The following is a 15,478-nucleotide window of genomic DNA, read 5'->3' as shown; positions in this document are numbered from 1 at the left end:
TAATTTATGTAATATATATATTTAATATAATAATGATTCAAATTTAAATTATATTTTATTAGTTTATTGAAATCGTTGTTATATGATTTTTTTTGTATCAATGAGAATTTTGGTTGTTTTTTATAGTTTATTTTTTTATTAAACAACTTTGAATATCATGAATTTGTAATTAACATTTAAACTATTTTTTCTCCGATCTTAGACATTGGCTATCAGATTAACTTGGATATAAAGTATGTTGTTTTACTCGTTAATGGGTATTAACCCATTACACCAATTATTGAATCATCTCTTGAATCTTGCTAGTGGAATTTAAAAAAAAAAGTTAATTGTCTAATGACTTAAATAAATTTTTAAATAATTCAATAACTTTAATGTAAATTTTCAAATAATACAATAATTATTTTGTAAAATTTTAAAATTAAATTGTAAAAATTAAATTTATTAATAGTTTAATAATTTTTGGAATAATTTAACGGTAACCTTAATTTACCGCCGAAGAAAAAGGATTTTCTGAGGCGTCCGTCCCTTGAGGAATTGTCTACTTTATAAAGCGAATTTACAACAACGGGCTCATTGTAATTATCTGGGTTATATAATGTTGAATAGCTTTAAGTCGAAAGAGGCCCGGCAGTTAGCAGGTATGTCTCTTTCAAGTGCACCTATTTAAGATTTTATTTGCAATTTCCAATTGTTTATGTTTGCAGAATTAATTTCAGAATGGATACCTTTTTTGACAAATAAAAGTGTTAATAAGGTAGTCTATTTATTACCAAGGTAGCCCTGTTATGTAAATCTTTGTTAACGAAGTGTTTTTTTTTTCACATGGCTTTTATTTTTAGTGCATTTGATATTTTTATTTTAAATTATCATTTTGAAAAATCAAATTGATTCATACATAAATTAAAATTATGGTATAGAATCGATTATTTCGTAAATCGAAATAAATTATAATTGTATCAAGAATTATCTATCAGATGAATCGATTATTTTATATTTGGATCAAATTATTTTAACCCTAATTAAAAATTTTTTTTTGGATAGATTACATTTTTTAAAAAGGTCTCAAATCTTAGGTCAAATAATAAAAGAAATGAAAAACAAAGTTAAATTTATTTAAAGAAAAAAAAAACCCAAAAGGCAAAACTCAAAACCCTAACTTTCTAAGAAAGTTTTTGGGGTTTTCTCCCTCTTTGTTTTTGCTGTCGATTTCAACTTCTAATCTCTCAGTTGCTCTTACATCAAAATGGCGAAGGTTGAAGCTTTAGCCTTCAAAACACTTCTTGATCAGAATGGCAAAAGTTCAAGCTTATATGAATAGATAGTTTTAAGCTTATATAGGATTTTTTTAAAATAAGGTTTTAAAATTTTTATAGAACTATCACATTTTATTATATATATATTAGATAATTTGATTATTTTTGTTAGTATAATTTTTATCGCCGGCCAAAAATTCAAATAGGTTTTGAGCCGGATCTTATTGAGCTTACAAATTGAGCTTGTTATCATGCAAAATTACATATACACAAGATTATATAAATATGTGATAAGTTTAAAGTAAAATACATACCTATATGAATAAAATTTATTTAATATGTCGTATCAATGAATAATACTATATTATATAATATATAAACACCATCATGGAGAGAGAGAAATATTCAACAAATTTTATTATATATAACAGAAAAGAAATAAAATTATTTATAATGTTTTTCATAGGATGCTTAAAGTAGCCTTGTATGGTGGGTTTGTGGGGGTGTGATATAGGGTTGGTAAACACGGTAAGCAAAGTCAATACACTGGTGAGAAATTGGAGCCATTGACGAGAAAGCTTGCAACCCTCGATCGTCGTGGTATCCATATATATGGAGGGCAATGGCGGTCGTGTAAAATCCTATATCAAGAAGGAGTATGATATTCTAATTGTCGTTTTCTGATTATTATTATTATTATTATTATTATCTTAAATTGTGTTTTATTTATTTATCTTCTAAACACTATTCTTTTGGACTACAGTGATTTTTTATTTTATTAGTATTAATCACAATAGTTTTAAATATTTATATAAAGAATAATAGCTTTAAATATTATGAAAAGAAATTAAAATTTAGTATTTTATTAATTATTTTGATAAATAATAGTTGTTAACATTTTTTAAAACGAGGAAAAGAATCTTCATGACTGATACTTCCAACTTAAACTTAAATTTTAAAAAATAAAAGAATATTAATTAAATTTGAAAATTATCTAGACTAATTACATATTTGAACATATTTACAATAATTTAAAAAATAAAATAAAAATCTAATTTAAAATTAAGAAAATCAATTCGAGTTCTGACACGTTTCAGTTCCTAGGGGCGAGTTTTGAGATCCGCCAAAACTCCGCGAGTACGTCTCTTAAAATTTTCTTTCAAATTTTTTCTCGTCATTTTAAAAAGCCTGAAACTATTTTCACCTTTCAGTTTAGCATACCAAAGAAAAGAAAAGAAAAGAAAAGAAAAGAAAAATGGAGAGGAGCACACCCGTGCGAAAGCCCCACACCTCAACCGCCGACCTGCTGACGTGGACGGAGGGTTCACAATCTGCCTCCTCCAACTCAGCCGCTTCCTCCGCCTCCGCCCAGCGTTCCTCTGGTCGTTACAACCAGGTCTATTTCGATTATATGTAAATGTATATTCTCTGCATTTTTATGATTACGCATGCAGCATGCTTACCTTCCGTACACATTTTTTTCTTTATTTGACGAGTAATGCATTGAATAACAGCCATCGGATAGAATCAGTAAAGTGCTATTTGGAGGTCAGGTAACTGATGCCGAAGCTCAATCTCTCTTGAACAAGTAAGAACCCTTTTTATTTTCAGTTTATCTTTATTTTGGAGAACAAAAAGCTTCTTTTTTTGCGAAACTTTGCATTTTTTAGTTTGATTTTTAAATTAAAAAAAAATCTTGTATTTCGTCCTTTTCCTTTTAGATTTATAATTTAGAACCAGATCTATCTATTGTTACATCTTGTTTTGGGGGTTGTGTTTGATTTGTATTAAGATATTAATCTTCTACTATTTTATTAGCTGAGGAAATTTTGATAATACAATTAAAAATATATATGTATCTTTTGCAGGAACTAGATGATCTGTCTTTTTTTTCTTGTTCAAATTACCAAATTTATATTAAATTTATGTATTTAAGATAATTAGTTCGGGTGATTTAAGTTTTAATCTCGCTGTGGTTCCTACTTTTGCCTTTTTGAATTTATTTATTCCTTAATGAACTCTCAATAGACATGAAACTTTAAATCTTTTCATATGAAAGCTTATCTTTTCTTTTAACTAACCGGAGAACTTACATTCCATGTTATTCAGACTCGGGTGTCACTATCAAATATGGGTATGTGTCCTACATGGGTATCTTCAGTTTTTTAAAAGTTTTGCCATATATTTGGAAGGTTTCTGAGGGTCATATCTCCATATCTCAATACTTATATCCAAATATTTGTTTGATGTCAGCTATGAGTATTTCAAGAAAAATGAAGAGTCGAATCAACATAACTTACATTTCCAACTTATGACTCATTCATGTCCTTTTTTTCTTTATATTAGGTTTGATAGCTGAGCTGCTTTTTATGTCCATTTGAAATTAATGTTTTAACCTGGAAATCTCTCTAATTGGACATTGTAAAATAGATTGCTGTGTAGACCATTGCAAACATAAAGTTGGGGTATTCACATGTTTAGGCCTTTATCATAAATCTCAACTGTCAAGTACAGTTGGCTAAAGAGCAGGCATTAAACTAGACTGCACTCTTGTAGTTTCCTCATTTATACGTCTTTATTTCTGGATCCAGTTCCTGTATGTTAGTCATTGATTTTTCAGGTCATGCCCTCCAACTCGGCTCATACAGTTAAGACTAACACTGCTTAAAAAGTTAGATCTGGAACTGATGTGGGGATTCCTTGGGGGTTTAAGATAACAAATTTAATTTCTTGGTTTTTGATTGCTTGCGACGTCATTTCCCGTAGAAAGACTCCAGCCAAACTAATATTGGGACTTCCAGTTGTCTGGTATCTCTTATATTTTGCTCATTGAATTCTGGATTAACTATGCACTTATGGGTGTGCACTCTTTAATTGGACTCTATTCTAAGAATTTAACAACTTTGTCCAAGTCCGTTGCATGAACCAGTTCCCTTTTGCTCATTTTGTAATCTGGCATGGAGTTGTAATATAGTACATTCATCAAGGGCCAATTCAGATGAGTGGCTATCATTCGTCTGATTCTGTCTGGAATTGTTCACATGCTCGGGTTACAAAATGAAAGAGATGACTGGTAGTGGAATTTTTGCTGCTGATGGTGCCAATGGGGCATCTGAAACTACTGCTATGAATTCCACTAACAAAACAGGATTGCGGATGTATCAGGTATCTGTTTGATCTCCCTCGCAGAATGAGCATGATCGTTCACCAGTTGTTGATGTAAATTTACCATTTTAAACTTTGGTGTGATTTTCAGCAAGCAATGAATGGAATTAGCCAAATATCATTTACTGCTGATGCAAGTGTTTCTCCCAAGAAGCCTACCTCTATCCCTGAGGTAGCAAAGCAGCGAGAGTTAAGTGGCTCATTGCAAAGAGAATCAGATGCAAAGAATAAAAAGCAAATATCAAATGCAAAGTATAAGGAGATTAGTGGACATGACATCTTTGCCCCTCCGGAAAATAAGCCACGTTCGTTGGCTGCTGTCACCTCTGAATCAAGAGGAAGCAAAGACATGGGAGAACCTGCACCACGAAATGTCCGCACATCTGTCAAAGTTTCAAATGTGAGTTCTATCTTTTTTGTGTCTAATAATCCTTTCTCACCATTGTACCACTCGTAGAAAGTAAGAACATAGAATAGTCGACTCAGTGTAGTGCCTTCTCAGTACTCTTGGGCTACATTATTCCAACTCTTCATTTTTCTGGAGTTACTTGTGTCCAATATACATATCACTATATTAATCCTTCATAAAACTGATCGTCTGCTTTTAATTCTTGTTAGATTGGTAATACACACATGCTTTATATAAATTTAGGATTGAAACATAACTTTTTCGTCAAGCAAATAAAATTTTTTCTCTCCAATTTGCACGATTTCCTTCAGGCCAGTTCTATTATAGACTTATCCTACCTGCAAACATCATTCCATTGGTCCTGGGGTTTTGTTTTCATATCTTGATTTTGAAGTTTCACCAGTCATGTAACTGTTATTTCGTATTTGTTATAGCCTGCAGGAGGTCAGACAAGTATCCTATTCACGGACGAACCAGTTGTCAAGGTGACAAAGAAGATACATAACCAAAAGTTTCAAGAGCTGACCGGTAATGGTATCTTCAAGGGAGATGTCCCACCAGGTTCTGTGGAAAAACCACTTAGCAGAGCTAAACTGCGAGAAATGAGCGGCAATGACATCTTTTCTGATGGGAAGGCTGAATCGCGCGACTCTTTGGGTGGTGTACGTAAGCCTCCCGGTGGTGAGAGCAGCATTGCCTTGGTTTAACTTGATATTAAGCTGCCTGTATAACTATAGTGTCATTTGCTGTACATCCCAGTTTGGGGTGCTATGTTTTGACTATTAAGTGTTCTCAATGTTGGATGACAATCGAATATAGGTATTCGAGTGGTGTATGTTAGTTATGGCTTATGATTATGCTGTTATAGTGTAACATTTAGATCGAGACTCTAGGCAACTAGGATCGGCTAATTGAGTGATTTCAACAATTTCCACTGTTAGTGTTTGTTCTGGTCTCCAGACCAACTTTCTTTGTTTCTGTGGAATAAACAAGGCCCTTGGTGAGAGCATGCACCAAAGTGTTAAATGCCAAAAATTATCCTTCTTATGGATATAGAGTATCTGTGGCCTGCGCAGTCCCGTGGAGCAATTAAATCCTGTATTTCTAAAATCAGAGTAAATTGGTAATATTCTCAGCAGTTTTTAAAGTCGAGTAAATTGATAAAATCATTAACAAAAATCGAAGTAAATGGGTAAAATCATTAACAATTTTTAAAATGGACGTAAATAGGTACCGAAATTTTTTTATTAATCCTTGTACCTTTGAGAATGCCGCTCGAAAAGACCAAAAGTGCAGATGCTGGTGGCAGGGGCTGGAAGGCACATAATTATGAACCCCATTTTCCAACCAAAGAAAGGGTAAAGCTTGCGCAAATGCACTGCCTGCATGTGCTGTTGACCATTCATGTCCTCAAATGCTTTGTTACCTCAAACGGGACCTCCCCAGGAATATATTTTAGATCTATGCTCCGATGTGTCAAATAAGGGTCTTTTATGTTAATAATACAAATAAATAATTACAAAAATATGGTGGAAAACATATTGTTTATGAGAATGAGTTATTTTGAACAATAAAAGACAGTTTCGTCAATGTATTATATAATAACACCTATAAAAATAATATTTTAATAAAATTAATTTAAAAAATAATATTTTAATTCAAAAAAGGGTGACGCCAAAATGTCAAGCCACACCTCTTTTTCACATTTATTTTTTTTAATTTTATATATTTTAGTTTTATGACTTTATATTTTATAGTTTTCATAATTTAATTTTTATTTCATAAAAAAATGGTTGAGTTGTGTTGTTTTTATAATTTTAATATTTTATAAATATAAAATTTTGAATATTTAAAATAATGACCAAGTAGATAATTTTTTGGTAAAATTGACATAAAAACATGAAGGTAATCTACCTAAATAGTCACTCAAGTTTTTTAGCGAGTTCCTGTTTTGGTTACCATTTTTTTTTAATTTCGTCAATCCTGTTAAGTAAATTTATAATTCTAGTCACTTCACTATTAAAATGTATTTGGTTACCAAACAAAATGTTGATATAGCATTTTTTATTGGTATAATAATAAATTTAGCCCCTAATATTTTACATATTCTATCAAGTTGATTTCATTTCTAAAAATTTAATACATTTCACTCTCAAAATTTACACATTATCAACTCGGTCATTATTATAAATATTAAAGAATTTATACTTATAAAATATTTTTAAAATTAAATTTATAAAATTAAAACAGCTCTACCGTTTTTTATGAAATAAAAATTAAATTATTAAGACAACAAAATATAAAATTATGAAAAAGAAATATATAATTAAAAAGAAAGTAAAGATGGGTGAAAGGGGTGCCATTCACATTTTGGCGTACCCCTTTTAAACTAAAATATATTTTTTATTATTTTATTTAATTTTATTAAAATATTATTTTTATAAGTGGTGCTATTTTATTGGCGACATCATCTTTTACTATTCAAAACGATGCATCGATTCATCCTCGTAAATAATTTGCTTTCCACTCCATTTTAATAATTACTTTTTTATTAATATAAAAAAACCCGTCAAATAACATTTTTAGTCACATAATGTGTGCGTGTGTAGTGTAAGCTTGTTTCTATTACTAACTTTCTAATTTTCTAGTATTAAAAAAACATTCATATCAACTTTGGGTATATTTGTTTTTTAAAAGTTTTTTGGAATAATAAAAATATCATCATGATATATGCGTTAGAAATAATTTATTAACTCTAAAGGCTAAAAAATAGGGGGAAAAGTACATTTTGAAAAATAATTTTTCAAATTCTCTCTTTCTTGAAATAACAAAAAAATGTTTGAATAATAAAAATTTTAAGAAATATTTGTATAAAGTTTTACCGAGTATCACTAACAATGGAGCTCCAAATCATGGGCAAACAATGATTGAATCCGAAATTGAACTCAAACAAATCGAAAAATACCTGTAAACGAACTCAATCATTTTATTTTGAATGTTCTATCATGGAAGCAAGCAATGCTTTAGATAATGAAAACGATGAAAATCCAAGCATACGTTATTAAGTCATAGCGGATGAGGCAAACTAGACATTCATACAGAGGAACTGAATACCAAAGACGGTTCATGCATCTCCGGCTCCGATCAAGGCAAGAAGAAACTTCTCATAGTCACCCGAAGTATCTTTAGCAATTGCTTGTTCGAGAGGGATGCTGTTTCTTCGTTGATATGCCTCCTTAATACGTACCATGTCGACCTCTGCACGAGTTGTGACGACTCGGGTAAGAGCCCATTCATCGGATCCCAACTTATTGATGGCTTGACGTAGAACCTTCTCAAAATATTGCTCTGGGGTGGTCAAGCACTTGATCACAGCTCTTAGTAATTTGAGGAATTCATCACTGGGATCAGCCTTCAAATCCTGCAAACCCGTATTTCATCATTAGTTTGATTCGAACATAGTAAAGGGATTTACATATTTCGTCGAGAAAAATGACCATCGTTTATTGTTTATCATCTACCTTGTTGATAGCATTGCCGAATGAGGTATTGTAATGGTTGAGAGTTGCATTGAGCTGTGCCTTACTCCTTGTTGATACAATCCTAATCACCTCATCATCGGTATAATGCTTGTCCGAGATTTTATCATGAAGTATCTTAGCCTCAGATTTTGCCAATGTCATGTTCACCTCCTCTCCCTCATATCGGAATGCACTAACAAGAGGGACCAAAAGCTGCACCAAGCAAATGAAATAAGCAAACACTTTATAAATCTTATGTAGGCATTCAACTCAAGAACGATAAAAGCATGGCAAAGAAAGTCAAGCCGGAACCTTGCAGTACTCTCCGGTAGTGTGGTGAGCGACATCTTCTTCAAGGGATTTCTTATAACGAGCATGATACGCCTTTTTCACATTGAGTAGTTCATGCGAAGACCTACTGCAAGCTATCTCCATGAGAATCCAATTGCTTGATGTGAACTTCTTTGTAGCTTCATTAGCCAGATGAGCATCTCGCTCTGCAGGGTCCAACGTAAAAAGCAGCACAGCCCGCTGTAGAATGTCAAAGCAGAACAAAAATCTCAGTAAGTTAAAGAAAACGTAATATTCGGAACTATTGCAAAAAAAAAAAAATCCAATGCCAGACATCAAAATGTATGTCGAAATTGGACCTCGAAATCACTTGTAAGTTCCTTCTCCAAACACTTGAGAAGATCTTCCCCATAAGCTTCACCATAAACTTTCCGAATTGAATTGCGCTGTGCTGCATTCCTGTGAGCCAATATGTCGATAATCAATTGCTCGTTCGTACCCCAGCCTGCCAAAGAATATCGGAAACAGTTCATCGTCATAGCCTGTTCTTTCAGCAATTAAAACAAACGGTAACAGGGAGTATCTGTTGATTGTATGATACAATATCTATTACCCATCCAAAATAGGACAAATTAAAATACCATTTTGTTACCCCATCAAATGCAGATTCAGAAAAGATGACGGTCCTTCAATATAAGCAATTAAGCATACAAATAGCAGATAACATTCATTTGATCTACAAATTATAAGGGAAAACTCTGATGTCCAGAGACATATAACCAAAGTTCTAAATACCCATTTAATCTTGATCTTCCATTTAAAAAATGCAGATCAGATGGTGATCCAACACTGACAGATCAGATCTGGAGTCCATTTCCAGATGAACAACTTCAAGAAAGCCTTTATGAATGAGTTTCAAAGATCATAGCGAAGGAGATGATGACAAAATATGAAACCACCCAAGAAAAAAAAGCAGATCAATCGAAATACATAAAAAAAAACCCATAATTAAATACAATGCTATACCATCAAACATCAACTCAAACAAGTCAAGAACAAAACATGGAAAGATAGATGAATGATTCAACTTAGCAAGTATAGAACTAAAGAATAAAAGGACCTTCAAAAGCTTTCCGAAGTTGCTCAGCATCATCAGAAGGAGAAGGAACGTGAACTGGAACTTTGAGGGTTGCCATTGAAACTTTCTTTGGTTTGTTTTCAGTGATTGTGGAAAATGTCTATAGCCTTAAAACGCTTTATAGTACATTAAAAGCAATCAAATTCCTTCTTCTTCTTTTTTGTATTTTTTAAATTTTGTTATTAACTTTCCTTTTCTTCCGCACGTTGAAAGTAATACTATTATTATTTTCTAATCATGTCAGTTTCATTAAAGATAATATCTAAAATTAATTATCTCTTTTCAACGCCTATTTAATAATTATATCAATCAAGTTAAGATTTAATTAATAAAAATAAAAATAATAATATTATTATAATTATATAGTAATTAAGCATTCACATGAGAATTTCCCCCATATTTTCACATAATTATTGAATAAGGACAGAACAGTGAATCTTATCTTTGTCGATAATGTAATATAAGTCGGGATTTTAATACTGTTTCACATTTCAAATATTTGATTTTGGTATAGCGAAGTACATTTACTTAAAATTTGAATTAAATTAAGTTTAAATTTCAATAATATTATATTGAAGTTGAACAGAGTAGTTATAAATTTTTAATAATTAATTTTTATAAACAATGAAATGGATAGGTATACGTATATTTCATGAACTGATTTTTTTACTAACTTTTAATTATTTAAAATATAAAAAAATAGTTCACTTTAAATTAATATAAATAATTATAAAATATTATATGAAAATATTTTTAAATTGTTTTCTTTTTATAAAACTAATGAGCTAAACCGATAAGAACAGCGGAAAAACATCACCACCTTTCACATTTATTCATAATCTATTTGTGTATTTATATTATTTATATTAGTATTAACAGCTTCACTGAATTGGTATTATTAATTAATTGTAGATATAATAATTTTTTACTTTTAATTTTTAAAAAAATTATTTTAGTATTTTATTTAATTTTTTTGTCTCTTTAAATTCTTGAACTTATATTTTCTGTCAAATCACTTCGTAATAAATGAAAAAGTTAATGTTTGTTAACATTGCTAATGTGGCATACATATGTATTATCACATAGATGACATGTCAAATTTTAATTAATTTTTTATAATTTTAATGATTTTAAATTTTAAAATAGTTTTTATATATTTCTAAATTTTAAAATATTAATTAAATACGAATGTGTTTTTCTAGTAACAATTCACACACATGAAATATTGTTAAAAAACGTTAACTTTATAGATTGGCCAATGAAATTTTGATAATGTTTGTAAAAGTTAAAATTTTAATAATCAAATTTGGTTCAAAAGCATATATGAAATATTTATAGATTTATTTTTATTTAAGTCTTGATGGTCCTCCTCAAAGCTATTTTAATTTGACTCCGAATATGTTGCAATCATTAACCTCATTGCTTCTTAATTATAATCATAGCTAATTCGGATATATATTATTTGTTTTATACATATTTTTTAATATTAATTAATATGGGAAAAAAACAATTCAATTTTAACATAAACTTCAACATAAATGATGAAATTATTATTATTTAGTAAAATGATAGAAATTATTAGATAAACAAATTTAATGAAATGGAGTTAAACCGGTCGGGTCATTTGGTTCGGCCCGAAGATTCGTTTAAAATTTAAGAGGATTTGCATAAAAATATAAACTCGAAAAATAGAATTGGGTAAAAAGTAAGGCCCATTAAAAAATTTATTGTTATTATAACTTGGATATTGTATAACTCTTATTTTATTATTAATTTTGTTATTACTTTAAAGGTATTTACTTGTTAAGTTGTACCTATGTGTTATTTAAGGATATAATTTTTAAAATTTATTTTTAATTTGTTGAGAAATATTTATTTTTATTTTAATAATTTTGATGTATTATATATTTTTTAAAATAATATAATATGAGTAAGTCAAGCCTAAAATTTTGATTCGTCCGGGCCATCTACACCTCTAAATGGAATGCAGTGGTCAATCTTCAAATTTGAAATTGAGCCCGTATAACTTGAGCTTGGCTCCACTTGATTAGCCGGGTTAAACCGAAGAAGCCGAAAGGAAACAATTTAGTTTAATTCAGTGAAGAGCCGAAGATTCGCAAGAGTTACCGCTACTTTTTCTTTTTCCTGACGGGGAAAAAATTAGAATCATTCTCTGATCTCATCTCAGTCATCCGCCAACAAAGCCATCAGACAAGCAAGGATCGACGTTGAACAAGAAATCTCCCATCTAGCTTACTTGTGAAGGTCGCCAATAATGGTGGCGACAAAACCCAACGCTTCTACTCCTATTACAGGCAAAATGAGTCCGCGCGTTTGGTTTTACTCCATTTTGCTCACTCTTCAATACGGAGCGCAGCCTCTTATCTCCAAGCGCTTCACCAGGTAACCATTTTTCCTTCAAAAAATTTTAATTTATTTAATTATTTGCTTTTCAATTTGGATTGTAATTGATCACCTGCTGGATTTTATATAAAATAATTTTTGAGTTTTTCCTGGTTTTTGTTTTATCTTGTTCTTTTTAAGATTGGCAACTTAGTTAGAGATATTGACATTTGAATTGGTCTCTAGAGAGCTTATTCCTTCCTTGAACTTGAAGCATCATCTTGGTTTGCCCGTAAATTTGATGCGATTAGTAGCGGGAAATCTTCATTGGCATCAACTGCTTAAATGTACCCTTGTTGGCTCATATCTTAATGCTATCTTTTAAAGTATTCAATTCTAGGATGTAAATTCAGTTTAATAATGATGGTGAATATCCCAGCGCTTGCACAGTGCACACATGTATGCTTTGACTTTTCATTTTTCGTTAGTACCCATATCCGTCAACAATCTAGACGATATAGAGCTATGATTCTCTAAGAACCCTTCAAATACATAGAAATTCTGAAAAAAGTTGAACTTGTCCGTGTTGAGCTCATACCTGTGTCTGATTTTTATACTTGAATCCAGGTAGCAGAGCATGTATATGGATCATAAACAACATCTGACTTCTTTGTTTGCATACTTGCCAGAGTCTATTCGAACAAATTTTCTTTTCCAAGTTTTTAACTCATTTTTTTAATTATTATTATGCAGACGGGAAGTAATTGTAACGACGTCAGTCTTGATATGTGAAATAGCAAAGGTAATCTTACATGTAATTTATACTTTTGGTTCTTTTAGCTTTTAAGCATTTGAATTTATGAGATCATTTACTTTTGAATATGTTTACTAGGTTGTCTGTGCTATAATTCTCATGGCGAAAGATGGTAGCATAAAGAGACTGGCGAAGGAATGGACTTTGATGCGTTCACTTACTGCATCGGGTCTTCCTGCTGCAATTTATGCACTTCAAAATAGCTTGCTGCAAATATCTTACAGGAACCTGGATTCGCTTACTTTCTCAATGCTGAACCAGACAAAAATAATTTTCACTGCCTTATTTACATATATCATACTGAGGTATCTTCTCCGAGGTGTCCTTTATCTATCATTTATCTTCTTTAGTACTAATCAACTGGTTCCGATTAAAGCTAGAGACTAGGTTGATGTTTGTGTATATTACTCATTACTGCTGACCAATATGCTAGTCTCCTTTTGAGTTTACAAATGACTTTTTCTTGCAGTATGTTTTACGAATGTGGTTGTTTTTTCTTTGCAAAATGGTATTATTTCAATCAAAAGCATTATAGTTTTTTTTTTTTTTTTTTTAGTTTTTTGGCTTAATTTGTTGTGTGTCTATGCAGGCAAAGGCAGTCAATTCAACAAATTGGAGCTCTGTTTTTGTTGATCATGGCAGCTGTTCTTCTAAGTATCGGTGAAGGTTCTAGCAAGCTTCTAGCACTGATGATCCTGAGCAAATTCTATTTTACGGAATTGTCCCTGTTTTAGTTGCTTCTGTACTTTCTGGTCTGGCTTCTGCATTATGTCAATGGGCTTCTCAGGTGAGAAACGGCCTATTTTCCTTTTTTCCTATATTTAATAAACAAATTATCAATGCTTGCCTATTTCTTAACTTTCATTAAAAATTTCTTTATTACAGGTCAAGAAGCACTCATCATACTTGATGACTGTAGAAATGTCTATTGTTGGAAGTTTGTGCTTACTGGCTAGTACCTCTAATTCTCCAGACGGAGAAGCTATCAGACGCCATGGATTCTTTTATGGTTGGACTCCACTAACTTTGGTAATAATCGTTCTTTTTCTTAAAAATTCTCTGGAGAACATAGGGGATGTTCTTGGGTTTACATAAGCAGGGAAACTATAGTATAAGACTGGGTAGGGAGCCTGTAGAGAGCTTTGCAAACTAAGGCTACCTAACTTCTCTCTAAAGGATGTGCATTAAGTTTATTTCTGCAGTACTTTTTTTGTTTAAACTGCTATGGTACATGCATACTAAAGTTTTAACACATCTATCTTTCTTCCTTTTTCAGATTCCGGTTGTAGCCAATGCTGTCGGCGGGATTCTTGTTGGCCTTGTCACCAGCCTTGCAGGTGGCGTGAGAAAGGTAGGCGTAACTACATAGAACTAATACGGTGACTACTTAGGACTGAGCATTGAAGAGTGGAGTGGTGATTAAATGGGTGCTTATCGACATGGGGGCTATTGAATTGCATTTGTTAATCAAGTAAACAAAATATCAAATCTAAAGTCATCAGACCTGCAGATTTCGAAATATTATTTTTGAGGGATCATTAAAGAGAAGAGTGATGTTTGCTTTATTGTTTGAATTTATTTTCTATACCGCATTTTGTTTTCTCAAGGGTACTTACGCCAGCAAAATTTTCTCAAATGCGATCAGGGGTTTGTCATTGTTTCGGCACTTCTTGTAACAGCGATGCTGCAGTTCCTGTTTGAAGGAAAACCTCCATCAGTATATTGTCTCGTGGCTCTTCCACTTGTCATTAGTAGCATTTCAATATACCAGAAATATCCGTACAAAGTCAAAAAGAAGGAAGCCTAATAACACCTGCAGGCAGGTAAGGGAATTTCTCACAGTGACCCCAATTATTATAGTTTACATTTGTTTTTCCCAAGTTCTACAGGGAGGGTTTACAGGAATTTTAAATGTATGCCCATGAAGAAGGCATTTTGTACCTGCTTGAATTTGGGAAGTTAAAGAAAACCCAAGGATGCAATTCTTACCTTTTGGAGCAGTATAAAGTTGTATGAATTATGAATTGAATAATCATGTATGTGATTGTGAAAGTAATTGAGAAGATCTATAGAATTATTTTTAATGAGAAGAAAATACATAGTTATGGATGGTGGTGGCTTCACTTAACTAAGCATTTCTTCGCATCTAGTTAGATTCTAAAAAAAATATCATGATCCTCTCTCTTTTTTGTCACTATTGAGGTAATGAAGGCCTAATTGATGACATTGAATATATTGACTGCCATTAAGATTTATAACATATGGATCTACATCTTCTCCAATTGGGGTTTCAAGTTTCTTTTTACTGTTGGAATGTCTCAAGTTCCTAAGTATTGAAACCACCAAGTGGGGTCAAATTCCCCTTTATTATTTCCTATCTGTTACTATTATTTAATCACTATTCCTAACTTATACACTTTGAGTATGTTTTAAGCACATAAGTGTTGTTCCAATAGGGTCGGAAGCGTGTAAATTATTGTACTAAAAAATCACACAAAGTTCAATTCCCAGGGAAGAGAGGTGGATCACAATGATCTCTTA

The 15,478-nt window shown here is 31.5% G+C and overlaps 1 protein-coding gene and 2 pseudogenes across 1 annotated transcript; 2 read left to right on the top strand and 1 right to left on the bottom strand.

Moving 5' to 3' along the window:
* Positions 1–578: 578 nt before the first annotated feature.
* Positions 579–5,865, top strand: LOC121209676 (uncharacterized; annotated as a pseudogene).
* A 1,927-nt stretch (positions 5,866–7,792) lies between these two features.
* On the bottom strand, positions 7,793–9,959 carry LOC107899755 (annexin D2). The gene is made up of 5 exons (XM_016825545.2): positions 9,763–9,959; positions 9,002–9,147; positions 8,664–8,882; positions 8,352–8,564; positions 7,793–8,251 (listed from the first exon to the last, which is right to left on the bottom strand). The coding sequence occupies exons 1-5, from the start codon at positions 9,836–9,838 to the stop codon at positions 7,955–7,957; spliced, it is 951 nt and encodes a 316-aa protein (XP_016681034.2). The 5' UTR covers positions 9,839–9,959; the 3' UTR covers positions 7,793–7,954.
* Positions 9,960–11,838: 1,879 nt separating this feature from the next.
* LOC107899761 (UDP-N-acetylglucosamine transporter ROCK1-like) lies at positions 11,839–15,046 on the top strand (annotated as a pseudogene).
* Positions 15,047–15,478: the final 432 nt, after the last annotated feature.

Source organism: Gossypium hirsutum, chromosome A11 (genome assembly GCF_007990345.1).
Source record: "Gossypium hirsutum isolate 1008001.06 chromosome A11, Gossypium_hirsutum_v2.1, whole genome shotgun sequence".
In the NCBI taxonomy this organism is placed as follows: Eukaryota; Viridiplantae; Streptophyta; class Magnoliopsida; order Malvales; family Malvaceae; genus Gossypium; species Gossypium hirsutum.
This window is presented reverse-complemented; position numbering and strand designations above follow the sequence as displayed.